Source organism: Echinococcus granulosus (genome assembly GCF_000524195.1).
Source record: "Echinococcus granulosus chromosome Unknown EG_S00046, whole genome shotgun sequence".
Lineage (NCBI taxonomy): Eukaryota > Metazoa > Platyhelminthes > Cestoda > Cyclophyllidea > Taeniidae > Echinococcus > Echinococcus granulosus.
In genome coordinates, this window is record NW_020170426.1 from 151,191 (window position 1) to 167,590 (window position 16,400).

Sequence of the window (16,400 nt, forward strand, 5' to 3'; positions counted from 1 at the left end):
CTGGATGCAGGAATCGATGGAGGAGCAAATAGACCAATGACAACCCAAAAAGGTAACAGCCGACAATCAGCCGTCTAAATTCCGCCTTTATAATGAGCGTGGTTGGCACATACATGCAAATTCATTCCCCCTTGGAAATCTTAGCCGTCACACGTTTCCTTCACAGAAAAAGCAAATTCACAGAAGTGACCACCGAGTGAGGGGGCACCGTCGTTGTATGCTCAGATGAGGCGCGCTTGCGATAGCATGACAACGAGAGCCGGTTTGGACAGACAACAAAGTGAGCGAGAAAAAACAGCATCCGCCTTGTTATTCACTACTCCAATCAGGAAAAAGGCCACTGGGAACAGGTGTCACTCTCGCCCATCGGTAATACTACTGTCCAAAAGTGGAAGCCGTACGTACTTAGTAGTGGGCGAAACACTATTGACGTTGTTGCATAAAATAGTGCAGAATGTGCGGAGAAGTGCAATGCCTCTTTGTTGGTTGGATAAGCGAATTGGATGGATCGCGACCCCACACGGTCACAATTGATGAAGGCTGACAAAGTGACCACAAGTGCATTTGAGAGAGAGAATGCGTTTATTTCACCTCGACGGCCTTACCTTCCCAGTTTTGCCCCGCCTAGTTAATTCTAGGACAAATCTGAGACCCCAGCACGTCTACTGAAAAAAAGCCTTCTTTTGGAATGACCTACCAAACCAAATGAGACAGAATTTAAAGATGTGATAAGGGATACTATTGGTTGCAACCGTATAAATACCATGGAAAATCCTTTTTAACTTTAAAAACACAAATTGACGGTTCGCACAATTTACGTCGACGTCAACCAGCGCTTTGAGAGAAAATAGCTTCTTTTGACGGTTGATTTAGCTCTCAAATGGCTAAAACCAACACAGATGTTGTACATAAAACTCCTCCTAGAACTCATTAAGCACACGACTTAACTCAACTGAGTCAATGAGTGGCAAGTGGGAAATCTTCAAAGCATCATGTATTCACTACTATGCACTATAGCGGAAGAAAACTTCGTTTGCCGCACTAAACACTTTCCGGGCAAATTAATTGCAAATTATCAACAGGTCATGTCATAAATTGTGGAGGCAGCACTAGTTCGAATACCTTGGCCAAAGTATATGGAAAGTGAACACCACTGTTAACGTTTTGAGAGTAAGTGGTTTAGCATTATCAAAAACTACTGAAAACTGAGTGGGAAATATTATACGATGGGAACTATTTTTGCAAGCGCGAGAGAGAGTGGGGACAGAATACAAACACTGACCGTGACATTCAAAGGACAAGTAAATGCCAACACAAAAGGCAAAAGACCAAATGTGTATTAACGCAAATTTGTAGTACCACATTAAGCATTGCTTGCCTTGCCAAAATTATTGCTTAATCTGATCAAATAACATGTTAAAAACGCAAAGTTCACAGTAGAAAATTTTACAAAACAAGCTAAGCGAGTGCCGCTTTTCATAAGGGGTCGAAAGGGGTAAGAAGAAAACGCCCATTCGAGCCTGCAAGAAAAAGCATCCTAAGGTCGTACTCCGCCTGGCACTCATTACCTGGTTCATTCAACCAGACCAACTACATTAACCACACAAAAAAACGCACATTTGTCATCCCAACGGGAGAGAGGGTGGTCGCGACCGCCGTGCACTACCACTGACTCAACGCCACAGTTTGGACGCATGAGTGACTCATGGAGAAGTAGATGACTCAGATACCGCACCCAGCGAGATGAAAAACGCATTATCAGCGAAAGCAAGAGAGCCAACGTCACGCCAGCTCACCTGAGGACGACTGGCTTGGTGGGGGAGCATGCAGAACCTCGCCAGGTAGGTGAGCAGAAAAGTGCTTATTTTGGATAGCTGACGGATTGGCTACGGCGAGATTTCGTTGGCGGCGCTGCACAAGTGGGAGGTTCTTCGGCCGTTGGGGCGGAGCAGGTGATGAAGTAAAACTGGTGAGCGATGTGCTTGTGGAAGTCAATTTCGGGGGAGGTGTGGAGTAGACGAGGGGCTCTTTTTCCACACTGCGGGCAGGTGAGGCCTGTGCCGAGGCGTTTTTTTTGAAGCGGGTGTAATTACGCGACGCGGAGGACTGAGACCGTCCACGAAAGTGTGAAGCGAAGGAGGCGTAGTTGATAAGAGGAGGCTGAATTTTCGGAGCTGTCGGTGACTTCTCTGGCTTGACGTGAGACGTGCCAGATCGTTTGATGAAGAAGAGGGACTGCAATTTAGAGAGGAAGGAATCGGAGCGTTGGAGAGATGAAGATACATTTGCCTTTCGATTTTGAGGGGCAGTAGGAGGAAGAGGAGGCATCTGGTCGTCAGTGGAGGGCTCCAAGAAAAGGCAGGAACGACAGGCAGAGCGCGAGCGTCCGGAAGAGAGGGGAGAGGTGTTCTCCAATGGGAGAAACATTTCGGACAGAACAAGACTACGCACTGTGGGTGGACGGCGAAAGCTACTGGTGGCACTGTGATCGCGACGCAAATAGACGGTAGTGGAAGATGTAGAGGCAGAATTGGGAGACACAATGGACGCCATTCCCATGAGTTATGCCAAAAGAATAATTCCCAAGTATGTTCCTTTATTTCATCTGCCAGTAAATCCGTTCAGGGGTGAAAGTACCTTGTGTCACAAATCAAAGCAGAGTCATGATAACCTGAATGTTGAAAATTCTACCAAACAAATGCAAGTTAACGTAACAAAATATTAAGAAACTATAAGAACCAGCTTAAAATAAGCTTTTGACAAGATAGACGTCATCTATACAGAATAAAATAACAACTTGTGACGCGATCTTTGAAGCCGAACAAACCTCCTCAAAAGCAGAAATCTACGGAATATGATGACAACACATTTTGGAAACAAATCTAGAGAAACGTTGATTAATATATCAACACAGGCATTTGATTTGCTATATTTAACTGACAGAGAAGAATAAAAAAGGTCTAACTTTTCATTTAAGCATTCGCATCCGGAGATACGAATTAAGCACGAGGCAAAATCGTCGATATAATAACATAGATGACCATTTCTAAAACACACCACGCAAGGCGCAGTTTAGAAAGGGAGATGCAAGTGCATTAAAGTTCACTAAAAACCACATGACGACGGAAGACAGCCAGACACATAGACACACAACGCCAAGCAGTGAAATCACAGTACATTTGAATAGCCAAAACTGAATGATAGATCAAGGACGAGGATGGCATTAAACGAGATAATAATAGCATTTGCTAAGGATGAAAAATACTTTGTATCGCAAAGGCGTCACCAGATTTGTGTCATTTTTATTTTCTTAACAGGTTATAACCATATTTTGATCATTTTTTAGGTTTTCATGAAAAATGCCAAAGGAAAAGTTATAAGCCCCCACCCAAAATTTAAAAGCAAATACCTACCCTAAAATTATTGGTCTTAAAACTGATTGAACTTGCGCAAAAGACAAAATTGCTCAAATGAGTTGACATCGGCTACACCTAAGGATAAAGATGTGAAGCACATCACTATTGCCAGCATGGAATATTTGCATCCATTGGTTTCATTGCAAATTCAAATTCCAAGTTGTTTCCTAACTATTGAATCAGCCTTGTACATGCCTTTGGTTTCGTGGACTCCAACACACATTGACAGATTGAATCATATTAAAATTCATAACAGTGAATTTGCTAGATTTTATAAGTGTGCTCCATCTACTAATTTGAGACATCAAGCCACTCTAACTAAACTAAAGGGAGGTATTGTAGCCCTCCAGCTTATTTTCGACGCCATAGTATTGTGGCGAAAAATGTATCGCTAACGCACGGAGAAGCTGAGGCTAACGGCATGGCCGGGAGACCATGCTGTTTAGCAAAAGCACAATCCTTAGCTACCTGAATGTCTGCGTAACCAAACGTGCAGTGAAATGATCCATTAAAGTCTTTTAGAATTAGCTTGTACAGAAGAAGCGTATTTGCAAGAACAAATAGTCGTTATTGCCCTATTCAAATTTACATCGAAATCTCCGCTATCAATCTAGCATCGTTTGACTGCGAAAGAAATAAGTATTGATGTTTTTAAATAGGAGCCTTTTACTTATATTTTTGATTGTGAATACATTCTCAAATCAGAATCTTCGAGGCTATAATCAAATTCCATGAATGTTTATAGTGCGCATGAATTGGAAGCAGTTTTTCGTATGCGATAATCTAACCAACAGGTGATATGTGTGCCGCAGAGAATATTCTTGAAGAGCCAAAATGTTTGCTTTCTGAAAAACAGTTGGAGTCAATATATTATTTGAGTTCTGAAGATTATAGGCCGCTCCCACAGGTGGCTCTCAGTCTATGTAATTTTTCAAGTATAGCAGTTTTGTCTAGGTCTCTGCAATCCACTTTTAATCACAATTTTCATTAAGCGTCCTTAAATACGTGTCATTTAATTTTGATTTAAAATCCGAGTCTTCGGTTTTTATTACATTGCCACGCACATTGTACATGTATCCCACGGATTCATATTTACGTCTTATGTCTTCCTCTTTCTTATAGAAGCCTCGAGATCGACTTGACTCGGAGCAAGTGCCTCAAGAGGGACAAGAAATCGTTGAAATTGAGCTGGCATCGCAATTTTACGCTTGGCTGAGTTCTCCCACAGAAATAGGATCTGCCGACGGGAGTCAAGCGGAAGTGGATCTCCTGACGCATTTCTTAAGGCAGGAGTCCTATTGTACATCGATTATAAGCAAAACCGACGAGATACTATCAATACTATATCAACTGAAGGAGAAGTACCACTCGGTTTCTGAGAAAACAAATAATCTTCATGAAACTTGTGAAAGTCTTCTACGCAAGCAAACAGATCTTACGGAGAAGGCCAATCAAATTGAAGAAATGCTTCAATTCTTTACTGTTCTCTCTTCTATCGAATCTGTGGGTGCGCTTGTGTAGAATTTACAGCTTGTAGAAACTGAGCAATCGTAATTTAATTTTATCAGCTGAGAGAATGGAGTCTGTTCTGCAATCGATTGATTTAAGTATTGCATTTCTAGAAGAACATGTAAGTTTCCCTGAGTTTATTTTTCTTCCTGTATTTAGCCTAACTTTAAGGATTCCGAAGCATTTCTTTTGCGCTTTAATACTTGTCTGAATTCTGCTCTCCTCATGGTGAAAGAAGGAATCAAGAATTCCATTCGACAGGTTGTCATTGAGATAGTTGAACTAGGCGTAAGTCTTACCTTGATGTGATCAAATCCCTTTTTAGGATGCCATATCCCCAGAAAATTCGTTTATTCTCCTCTACGGTCGCTTTCGCTCCCAGGCCTCACGAATCCGCTCCCTGATGCAACTAATGGAGTCACGAGCGGATAAATCGCCAAGGTTTTGTAAATTATATGGCACAATCCTTCCCATATAGATACCGTGATGTCATAGCAGAGTGCCAGGCCTACTACCTAACCAAACGTGAGGCTCTAGTAATCCCCGTAGCCCGAGCGAGCATTGCTGATCTGACAAGCAAGTACTCGGGCGATCATTGCGAACTCTTTCGCACCACTGTCTCTTTCATGCTTCACATGGTGGAGGATGAGTCTCTGCTATTTTGGCGCTATTTTGAGTCACAGGAAACGGTGGAGTCCTCCCAAGTAGGAAAAAATCCACCCTCTTTTGAGTACGGTACACTTTACGTCTTCACTAACCTTACCTATTCTTACATTACTTACATTGTGTATATTCGCGTTTGGAGGCTAACCATTGTCTTTTGAACTTCATTTATTTTAAACATCTTGTGTCTGAAATCCCTGAAACTTGACCAAACATTCATATTTGACAGTACCATGAGGTGGAATTAGGGCTTAACCAGCATCGTTTGCGTCCGAGGAAATGTGGCTTGTTAAATCAGTTTTTGAATCTTTTGTTTGATAGATCTATGCTAACGAACCTATGCAGTTGCGTCTATGATGCCCTTCGACCTTTCCTAATCCACGTCAATCACATTGAAATCTTGATGGAGCTCTGTGACCTCCTTGTTCACGAATTCATTGAAGATAAGCCGGCTGCCAATCCCAGTAAGCTCTTAACATGCCTTCCATCGGCTCACTCTCTCCGTTCGTGAACCTATTCTTTTCCTTCCCTTGTCAAAGATGTCGACCTCGCTGTATTCGAGAATATGTGCCGGACCCTATTAGCCGATGTGCAACAGCGACTGATTTATCGTGCCCATGTCCACATCAAATCTCAAATCCATGACTACGAACCTAGCGCTGGTGATATCACCTACCCTGAGAAGCTTGAAATGATTGAGGTATGTTATCATGTTGTAATTTCACTCAGTCTTCCCTTCCCTTCTCGTCAAACCTGTATTTCGTCTCAGCAAATAGCTTCAAGCCTCCAACAACAACAACAGCAGCAGCAGGCGAATGACGGTGATGTTCAATCGAACGGTGAAGCGGAAAGAAAGATTTCTTCAAGTTCTACGGACTTCCATGGAATGTGGTATCCTACAGTACGAAGAACTCTGGTGTGCATCTCCGGTCTTAGCAGATGTCTCGATGTAAGTCGTCAACATCATATCGCATTTCACCTCTAGTGAGCTGGGGGCTATTAGCACAGCTGAAATAAGCAGGGTTCCTTCTTGTTTAAGTGCTGTCCTTGACGCCCTCCACGGTCAATTCTTTTTTCTTCGAGTAGGTTGTAAGTTAGCGCCAGACTCGCAAAGATGATGTGATGAATCCACATCATAGCATGATTACTAGCTAGCTTAATCTTGGTGGATAGAGTCATAAAACACCGCGTCCTTTGTACAGTGCACTGTATCGAGGAGGTAGTGTTAACTGCTGGACAATACTCTTAAGCAGTCACATCATGCATCCCAATCACTTCGTGGAGTTTTGTTCTATTTGGTGGCCACAAGGCAGAACTTCAAATTAGGATGTTTCGCAGGTGTTGGCGTGGTTTTAATAGCCCTTTTGCTATGCATCTTTAAGGCTTCAGCCATGCCCACCCCCCGTTCTCTTCCTTCTCTGACGCTTCGATATAGTATCCGATTAGGATTAAAGGATCAAGGGAGCGTTTAGGAAAGGTTTGATGCAAAAGTTTGCATATTTAAGTATGCACTCAGAGGAAATATTACTATAGTGGACTACACACTCCTTCCTTTTAGGTGAAAGCGTTTCAGGGGCTCGCACAGAACTGTCTTTCTGCGTGCATTGAGTCTTTGATGGTAGCCCAGAAACGCATTGAGGCGCGAAGGTCAACGAGTGATGGACAGCTCTTCTTCATTAAACATCTCCTTATCCTTCGGGAACAGTCGACCCCCTTCAATGTGGACTTTCGGGTGAGGGAGACGAGTTTGGACTTCTCCAATATTAAAAGTGAGCTATCTTGTTCAATATTTGATTGTCTGTGGATTTCACCGATATCGGTGTGCCTTTTCATCTATGAGTGCAAACTCTTGTCTTCCTGACTCGATGTATCTACTCCAGAGCTTACTTCCTTTCTCCAAGCCGAAAAGTGGCTTTATTGGAGACGCAAGTTACTGTTAGGCATAAGTATTAAAGATGGCGCGTCGGTTCACCTAGAACAGGACAGTCTCACTTAATGACATGCCTGGTTAAAGCTGGTATCATTACGCTACAGGCGCGGCCTATCAAGCAATGCCTAAGTTAGGCTTGAAGATTTTCGACTTTAACCGCGCAAACCACTTGCTGCGTCTGCTGCTGCTCGAGGGACCTACAGTGGTGGACACAGATGTTGACTCGCGGCGCCAGTTGGATCGACACTTGAAGGTAACCTGCGAGGCATTCATTTCCGCTTCTGTCACCTCACTCACCGGACAGATTGGCTCTCTTCTTGACAAGGTAAGCGCTGTGTCAACCAAGTAGTGAGTTCTCTTGGGTCAAACAGGAATCAGTGCACTTGATCATCCATCTAGCTAATTATCTGTCCTGATTTCGCCTATCTACTCATGGGCCTATTCATCTTGGCTTTATCCACCTGTCTGTCCACCTCTCATTCACTCATTCATGCTGTACCTGAAGACGAACTGTGCAATGTGTGTTTAAACCACTGTTGATCTAAATTAGTCGTATTGACTGTAGTTTTTACACGACAAATGAGCACAAATAAATTGGGAAGTATGATGATGAAAGGCGTTGGAAACAACAAAGGATGTTTTTACTTAGCAGTCCGACGAGCTAGTCAAGCGTTTAGCGTATCTTGCAAAGATATTTGGGTTTCGAAAGGCAATGCAGCCGTTTTATTAATTCCCTCTTTGTTGTGCGAAGCGGTGATAAAAGCAGGTGTCCAAAAAAATAAGGTGTTATTTGTCACTACTAATTTGAATACTAGGCGATTTACGTATCAAGATTAACTGACAATTCATTGTCACTTACATAACCAAGGTGGAGGGGGTGGAGGGGGGGGAAGGAGGAGATCCTTACTGGAAACCAGTGAAGCCAACGGCTCTCACCCACCATATAACATGCATTGACAGATCGCAATAGACTTCAAAGGCTATCAATTTGTTCTTCACTTCTTTAACAAACTTCACAAAAGTTCTGATTAATAGGATTTTTGCTGACTGCCTAATGAACTGACAGTCTTGTGATGATAAATGGCTCTTGCATTTCAACAATAGTAAGGGGAACGAACAGATAAGTTGTTATCCTCACTCCTTCATCATGACAAGACTGTCTTGTGTGTGAGTGCTGGCGGTGCCAGGAGTGCGGACACATTTGATTACTGGGAATGATGCACGTCTTGAAGACCAAACAACTGTTGCTCCTGACATCTGTCTACTCGATGCAACTAGAAGATGTGCACTGGAAGAGCCTCTTCGTCGTCGTCGTCGGCTTCTCCTTGAGAATCAGTCACGACTGATCAGTTGGTCGAAGGAAAGTGCTGCTTTCGTTTTCACTGCACAACAGAAGGCGTGACCTCATGCTCCATGCCACATACACATACCACATCCTGCTGAACTTGGAACTTAGATGTGAGAAAATTTGCACCGTAGATGGCATGGTGTGGAGGGAGAGGTCAATTCCTCTGTCAAATGGTAATTCCTTCGTCACTTCGATGCTGTGTTCACTAAACATCTCGGTTGGACAAGTTAGGGGGGGGCAAATTTGCTCATTTTTTCTGTCCACATTGGGCTGTTAATCTTGGGATTTGGGTAAAGTGCCCACAAAATCTCGATTTTTCGGCATTTAAGCTAGTTAGGCAAAGATGGGAAGGCATTAGGCGTCTAAACTCGATTCGCACTTTGTCATTATTTACCAGGTAAATGTTGTCAAAGTAATTTGGTGAAATGTGTTTATTTTCTCACATTCAGGCAAAGGTGCAGGTATCCCAACATCCAGTACTCGGTGCGCCTAATCAGTTGAGGGATGAGGTGTCCGCAGCAATTCGTCTACTCTCGGTCAGCGAGTCAAATTCGTCATCTGCGGCGAATACCCTCGCAGTTATTCGACACAAGTTGACTCTTTACCTGGGTAATACGAACACAGTGGCCATTATACTGCGACCAATTGAGAATGGCGTGGTGAAGCTATGGCGAAAATTGGCAGCTACTATTGCTGAGCACTATTCGGAGGAGGAAAGAATGGTGATTGCCTGTCCAACGGAGAATCAGGTTGGTCATCGCAAATTGTGGATACGTTAACAGAGAGGGCGGTTTTTTGTTCCTAGGCTTAAATTATTGCTGACGAATGGGAGCATTCGTTTTGGTTTTTGTTCTAGATTCGACTATTTTTCCACGCAAAGTGAATATCGCCGGGGTCGGGTGGGCGGTTGCGAGGCTGTGATGGACTTCCGATCCAACTATACCGACAATTACTGTTTGAAATACTCCATTGTATTTTACCACTTTAAGTTGGAGTTTTTGGGCTTGGGATTTGTGTGGGCGTTGGGACTAGCTGAAGTGAGGTTGTGGGGTGGGGCTTTTCTGTAGGCGGGTGCTGTGCGCAGCGCTCGGTGGTTTGGGACGGCATGGTGGCTGCAGGCAACTTAATTGGCATAATGTAGGTTTTCCAGGCTGAGATCTCCTACGTGGAAAGTGGGTTACAAAATTTTTAATAAGTGTTAAAGTCCTAAAGTTATGTTTAAGCATTTAGTCTATGCAATGAGCTCACAATCATTTCTATTTGTTTTAAGCGATATTGTTTATTTCACGCTGTTCGAGATGGTGTCTTCTTCGTCCCTATTTAGTTAGTCGTAGGTTTGGGAATTAATGGCTGGGAATTTCTGGCAGTGTTCTCACTAGTAGGTCTCTTTCAACTTATTTAGTGGGTTTTAGCTTGGAGTGGTTGTTAGATAGGCAGGATGTCTTGAAATATCGAGCGCCCGATCTCAAGAAGTTGGGCTCAGAAGAGGAATACCAGAAAATCATGATATTCTTTATCGATGGTAATTCTTGCTAGGATATTAACTGCCTTTTTTCAGTCATTCAAGCATTTGGTAAGAGCGTAGAAGTACGCCAGCAAGTCATTGCAACTGCTTCCGTATACTTTCGCCGTTTTTTTGGCAGGTGAATCATCTGAAGTTTCATTCAAGTTTGCTTAGAACCTCTCTGAAATCCATCGACCCTTGGCTGATGGCACCTTCATGTCTTTTTTTGGCCTCCAAAGTAGAAGAATATGGTGTTATTCAACCCAAGAGCCTTATTGCCGCTTGCTGTAAAGTTGGTGGGTGACTAATGCATGTTTACAACCCTAGTAAATAATCAATATTCTAAGTATTTTAAGGAATATACGTATCCCTACCGGACACATGATGTATTCGAATGCGAGTTCATTCTTATGGAAGCTATGGTTAGTTGGATAATCCTCGTTTTATTTCTAAAATGCAACTACCTCCGATTACTTCCTAGTGTGTCTATTTGAATATTACCTTAGGACTGCTCACTCATTGTGTTTCATCCTTATCGGCCGCTTCTTCAATTTTGTGATGATTTAAGACCCCAATTACTTGACATGGCTGATGAACTTTTATCACGAGCTTGGTACGTTCACACGTTTGAAGACATGACAACAATAGGCAGATTTTCGACGTATAAAATGTGTCCTATTTATTTATTTAGGAGCATTGCTAATGACAGTCTTCGCACAGACCTCTGTCTTCACTACCCTCCCTACCTGATCGCACTGGGTAAGAGCAATTTTAAAACTACTGTAGGATCTCCATGGTTGTTAGTCATTCCCTCCTTTCGTTTTCAGGCTGTGTTCAGATGGCGCTTGTCAGTTTAGCAAGAAATCCACCTGCCAGTTCTGGGAACATACATGATCATCATTCATTGTACTTTTCGACTCAGTCCAGTATCAACCCTCTTGTCATTGCCGAACAATGGTTCAGTGAGCTAAATATCGACGCTGAAAAGGTACCTCTTCACTCTTCTCTCTTGCATACATTTCTCAATCTAATTCTTATTAAATGATCCACTCCTTGTTTTCGCAGGTGCTTGAAGTAGTACGACATTTGCTAGCACTCTACGATCTCCTAGACCGCATAGACATGGAGAACGAGATGCCTGTCCTCCTGATGCAAAAGATGCCCCATCCGGTGGTTCAACAACCTCCCCAGCAGCAAGCCCAGGGTCAACAGGGCGCCTCAAGGGCAATTGATGGCGGAAATGGTGGTGGTGCCGCCACCTCTCATCACAAAAGAATGGGTCAAGCGATGCCAACACATCATATGCCGCCACCTCCCCATCCCCCACCAAATGCTGCTGGCGGACCGCCCATGTGATTCTAGTCTGGGTGTCTGTATATGTGTTATAGTCATTTTCCGCATTACTTGATTTTCTCTCATTAGATTTGTCGTAGTTCTCCTGGTTTGTGCCATTTTTTTAATTAAAAACTCAATGGTATTTTTATTGCTGATTCCGCGTTGTTATTCATAATTGCAGCACGTCTTTCTGTTCAATAAGCATATGATTTTGAAAATGGTTAGGTGGATTTAGTCATTATCTGTGTTTACAGAGCACTTTTGTTGGTTTGTTTGTCTCTGTTCATGTGGAGATCAGGTCATGTGATCAGCATTGATCCCGGCTTTTCAAGCCCCACCATCCACTTTGGACGCAGCTTTTGGCCAGTTGATTTGGAAATTATTTTCTTACGTTTCTTATTTTTTCTTCATGGGGCCAGGCACTACATCTCATAATGCGAGAAAGCGAAGTCCTCTTAAAAACAGCAGAAAATGTACTAGTGAAACCAGCAACTCAGAAATTGTAGGCAGTCACGCGCGTAAGAACCAGGACTCCCAACTTGAAAGAAAGATGACTCTGTTAGATGACAAAAAGACTGGACCGAATGAAGTTATTTTATCCAAATCAAATATTGAGCACATTCCTCCACTTGCAGAGGCGTCTATGATGGCGAAAAGCGATATCGTTCTTCCGATTGATCAGGTTCTAGCAAAACAAGTGGAACGATGTGATTTTGGACAAGCTCTGACTGTTGCTACTCCCCTCAACACAGTCAACAACATCATCCTGAAGCAGCCTCGTGGTGGTGAGATCTATAGGTCTAAGGGACGAAAGAAAAGGGCGTTAGGCGAATCGAGAAATGCTCTTAATATCGACATCAGTGTCGCTCCCCTCCTATTCTGCACACCCCATGAGCCCATCGACTTGAGCGTCCGTATGTACGAGAAATCTGCCGATTCCCCCACCACTCTAATGCTCACTCTGGTGCCACAAGATGGTGGCACACTTCATGTTTCACAAAAGAATCGACAAAATTTCAACGAACAATTCACCAAGTGTCAGGGTAATTTGAAACAAAAGGCCAGTTGCAAAAACACTTATCGAACGTCAAAATTGGTGGTGGGAAAAAACGTGACCGAAAATAACACACGAAACGTTGCACCGTTGTGCCTTCACTTAAATTTTGATTCTGCTTCACAAAAGCGCCGACAAGTGAAAGGACTAAAAGATCCCAACTCTATCGATGGTCGAGGAGGAATTCTCCGTCTGCAGACATCCTCTTTTCATTTAGATGGTGATAAATTTGCTGAGAATGATCTGATACTTCTACAACAACAGTCCAATTCCAGCGCTAGGTGCACCTCCAACCAACCGCAGAATTGTGAATCCAGTGATGGACATAATTCGCTAAACAGAACATCTCAAACACGAAGAGTAGGTAGCTGTAAATCGCATATGAGCAGAGGCAGCAAATATTGCACGCATGGACGCTCAGTTCCACCTACGCAGCAGGCAAGCACATACCTTTCACAAAGTTCCAAGAGTGGTCTCCTCCCTGATCCTAAATCGGTTCACGATATACGTTCTACTACTATCAGAACAGTTCCAGTAAGTGGAGGATCCTCAGCTGAAAATTCGGTTGGTTGTACGCACAAGAATAGAGCAGAGGTAAGCACTGTAGACGTAGTAGACGATTGCAAAGTGGATGGCGAATCGAGTTCAGGGCAATGTGGTGGTTCACCGCAGTCATACGCCAGCCAGGCTGGCTCCAACAACGACGATCTGTCGCTCCAAGTATTCCTCGATGCTGACTATGGATCTGATACCATTCCTGTCATCATAAGTAGGAAGTCCAACGTTCGGGGCTCTGTAACATCAAGTGAACCTAGAGAGTATAGAGGCAAATCAGCACCTTCAGAATCCTATGGTCAGATGGGTTCAAGAGTTCTTGAGAAGAAGGATTACTCGGGACTAAATATATCTGAAAACCCGGTGAAAAAGACGCTTAAAGGAACACCAATGATTTCAGTCTCCAAGGGGAATTCCAACGGTGCTTCACCTAAAAATAGTCAAGGAAGTGATTTTCGATTGACCAATACGAAAACGCATTGGAGTAGACCTACAGATAAGACTTCCAGTTCCTATATTACGAGGTCTAGTCAACACTCTCTGCCTTCTACTCAGTGGAAGCGATTGTCCACTGAACTCATCGATGAGATAGCTCAAGAGCTTGTGGACAGTGTGGTGGATGCTGCCTTCAAAAAGCTTGATGCCAAGACTTCGTCTTTACAACCGATTCATTTTGAGTCGCGCTATACACGGACAGCGGACGCTAATACTGAGGGAAGAAACACAAAAACAATGCGGTTCATCTTAGACCGTGGCACAAATAAAAAACCAATCAAATTTAACTTAACTCTTTGTTTAGTTGATGATGCAAATCAGAAGCATTGCTTCAACCCAGTGATTCCTAAGGATTATCATATCCTCAGATCTGGCACGACTCGCTTAGCGCCCACTGAAGACCCAAGAGGAACACTTAAATCCCTAAAGTCGTTTGCATCGGATAAGACAGAAGATGTGGCCGAGGTGTTGGTGGATGATGCACTTTACTCGGCCGTTGATCTTATTTCAGTGGATCCGTCAAGATTTACAGAAGTGAGAAGCTCTGAATTGCAAGAGACTCCAGTTGATGCAAAAATTAGATCATTGGTAGCCAGCATAAATGGACAGGAGAAAACGGTATCGATGGACAAGTCAGGTGCTTATAATTTGAGCATTGATAAGGATATGATAAATGGCCTAATGACACTACAACTGGGATTTTCTGTACTATCTGACTCTGAGGAGAAGAAGTCTGATTCAAGCCAGCAAACTCAATCTCCTCTCATTGTTACACCGGAATGCAGTGTCAAAAGTGAGCAGTCTTCTGACAGTAGCTGCGGTATTCTTGGTTCGCGGACAGCTAAGGATAGGATTTCACAATTGCAAACTGTAGAAAGACCAGGAATACTTATCCAGCTCCGTGAAAATCCAACTACATCAATGAAAACTGCGCAAAAGGTGAAGGAGACTTGTACGACGTCTAGAACTTTTATGCGGAAGGGATGCGAGATGGCGGAATTAAGCAAGAACTTATGTCAAGAGCCAAGTCAAGGAGTACTTCCATACAATACAATAGAGAAGGTCTCTACACATTACTCTGAATGCTGCAGCTTTGTCTCTTCAATTGGCCTCGAAGAGGTAGCAAAGAATGCCAACTTTTCAGGGCAGTTGAAGAAAGATTCGGTTGGTAGTGTTCTTGAAGGTCCAAATTTATCCTTTTCCATGTCTGGTTTTACTGAACAACCACAAGAGGAGAGAAGGACAACCCTGCTTCAAACTCAGCATCCCAGCACCACGACAATGGCACCATCTGTGCTGGGATATGATGCGTCTCAGAAAACTTCAGAGAGATATGATCATAACGACTTTTTGGGAACTGGCAGTCGTGACCCTCGTGGTTCAGTGGAAGGACCAAATACGCGTCAAGAGACGATTTTAAAGACAAATATACCATCGTCTTATAAATCCTCCCGAGGTTCCCCCGAATGTGATACGACACCCGAAAGCAAATGTGATGAATGTCGGACCAGAATGTCTCCTGATGGAGAAATCCCAGCATCGTCAGTACCAAGTTGCCTAAAGTTTGTACAAACAGACATGACTCTTCCAGTTAATGAAGAGGTAGCCTCTTGCTACCAGATGGATGGCGATGAGGTGTGTTTCTGTGGAAATCGTGAAACGATTGATGGTGGTAATACATCGGTGTTAGAGAAAAATCCATCTTCATATAACCTCGAATCATCACAAGTCTTAGAGAAAAAATCTTCAGAAGAAACCTTTTCAATTCGTCTAAATATTCGTCTTCCAAAGGGATGCGGTAAATTAGTGAATCAAGCATCAGCCGACCCGAAAACATTTGTGAGGTTAAGCGACCAAGGCATACCACTGTCTTACGCCAATGTCTCCAATTCCAACGAAAGCATTGTTGTGAATGCACTTACAGTACGGAAACTTTCATGAATCTTCAGGAAACAGACGCCATTGAAGGCAGTAACGTCATCTAACTCCATACCTATAAAGTTAAGACGCTCCTCAGCGGTGAATCAGTGCAACACCCTTTGACACACCTCGAGTGAGACTAGACGATGAGGATGGAGCTCATTATCTTATTTTACATTTTTAATGTGTTTTAAACTGCCTTCTTTTCTTTTGACACGTTTCTTTTTATTTCAAACTGCCCTATCAATGAGACTGCTGTACTTAGACCTCTTGGTAGGGTGGAAAAATTGTTCAGTTTCTACCATCTATGCTTTTCCATTAAATTAACCATGACGCTTACTTTTCATATTTATGAGTTATATTTTATGCACTTTTTTGTTTTGTTAACTCTCTAAGATTTCGTTGGGAGTATCGTTTGGAGGTAATTTCCTTTGAATTTGCTGTCTAGTAATTTAGGAAGGTGGAGTATTAGATGGCAGAGCAACGTACCGCCCAGAAATGGTTGGAACAACTTGAGTTAGTTTGATGGTGAATCACTGAGGGGTAGGTATCCCAAGTAGAGGAGGGACAACACTCTGTTCCTCATAATAAAATGAGGTTTTACTTAAGTTACGACAACGACAAGAGGGTGGAAAAATAGGCCGAGGTAGGGGCTGATGGAGGAAATGGCT

The 16,400-nt window shown here is 43.1% G+C and overlaps 3 protein-coding genes across 3 annotated transcripts in view; 2 read left to right on the forward strand and 1 right to left on the reverse strand. All coding sequences in view use genetic code 11, as the record gives it.

Moving 5' to 3' along the window:
• EGR_05792 (hypothetical protein) overlaps positions 1–2,553 on the reverse strand; it is a gene marked incomplete at both ends in the record, with an annotated part of 13,642 nt that extends 11,089 nt beyond the window's left edge. Inside the window, one exon of the mRNA XM_024495041.1 lies at positions 1,797–2,553. Coding sequence (XP_024350504.1) covers positions 1,797–2,553 — 757 coding nt within the window. The remainder of the gene's footprint in view (positions 1–1,796) is intronic.
• Positions 2,554–4,215: 1,662 nt separating this feature from the next.
• Positions 4,216–11,726, forward strand: EGR_05793 (Conserved oligomeric Golgi complex subunit 3; the record flags this gene model as incomplete). The annotated part of the gene is made up of 20 exons (XM_024495042.1): positions 4,216–4,323; positions 4,539–4,923; positions 4,985–5,046; positions 5,085–5,213; positions 5,251–5,366; positions 5,404–5,619; positions 5,910–6,052; positions 6,128–6,537; positions 7,147–7,357; positions 7,623–7,843; positions 9,316–9,632; positions 9,723–9,929; positions 10,279–10,388; positions 10,425–10,509; positions 10,545–10,666; positions 10,698–10,792; positions 10,877–10,983; positions 11,062–11,129; positions 11,198–11,358; positions 11,436–11,726. The coding sequence occupies 20 exons, from the start codon at positions 4,216–4,218 to the stop codon at positions 11,724–11,726; spliced, it is 3,564 nt and encodes a 1,187-aa protein (XP_024350505.1).
• Positions 11,727–12,114: 388 nt separating this feature from the next.
• Positions 12,115–15,750, forward strand: EGR_05794 (hypothetical protein; the record flags this gene model as incomplete). Its single annotated transcript, XM_024495043.1, has 1 exon — positions 12,115–15,750. One exon carries the CDS (start codon positions 12,115–12,117, stop codon positions 15,748–15,750), a length of 3,636 nt encoding a protein of 1,211 aa, XP_024350506.1.
• Between the last annotated feature and the right edge of the window lie 650 nt (positions 15,751–16,400).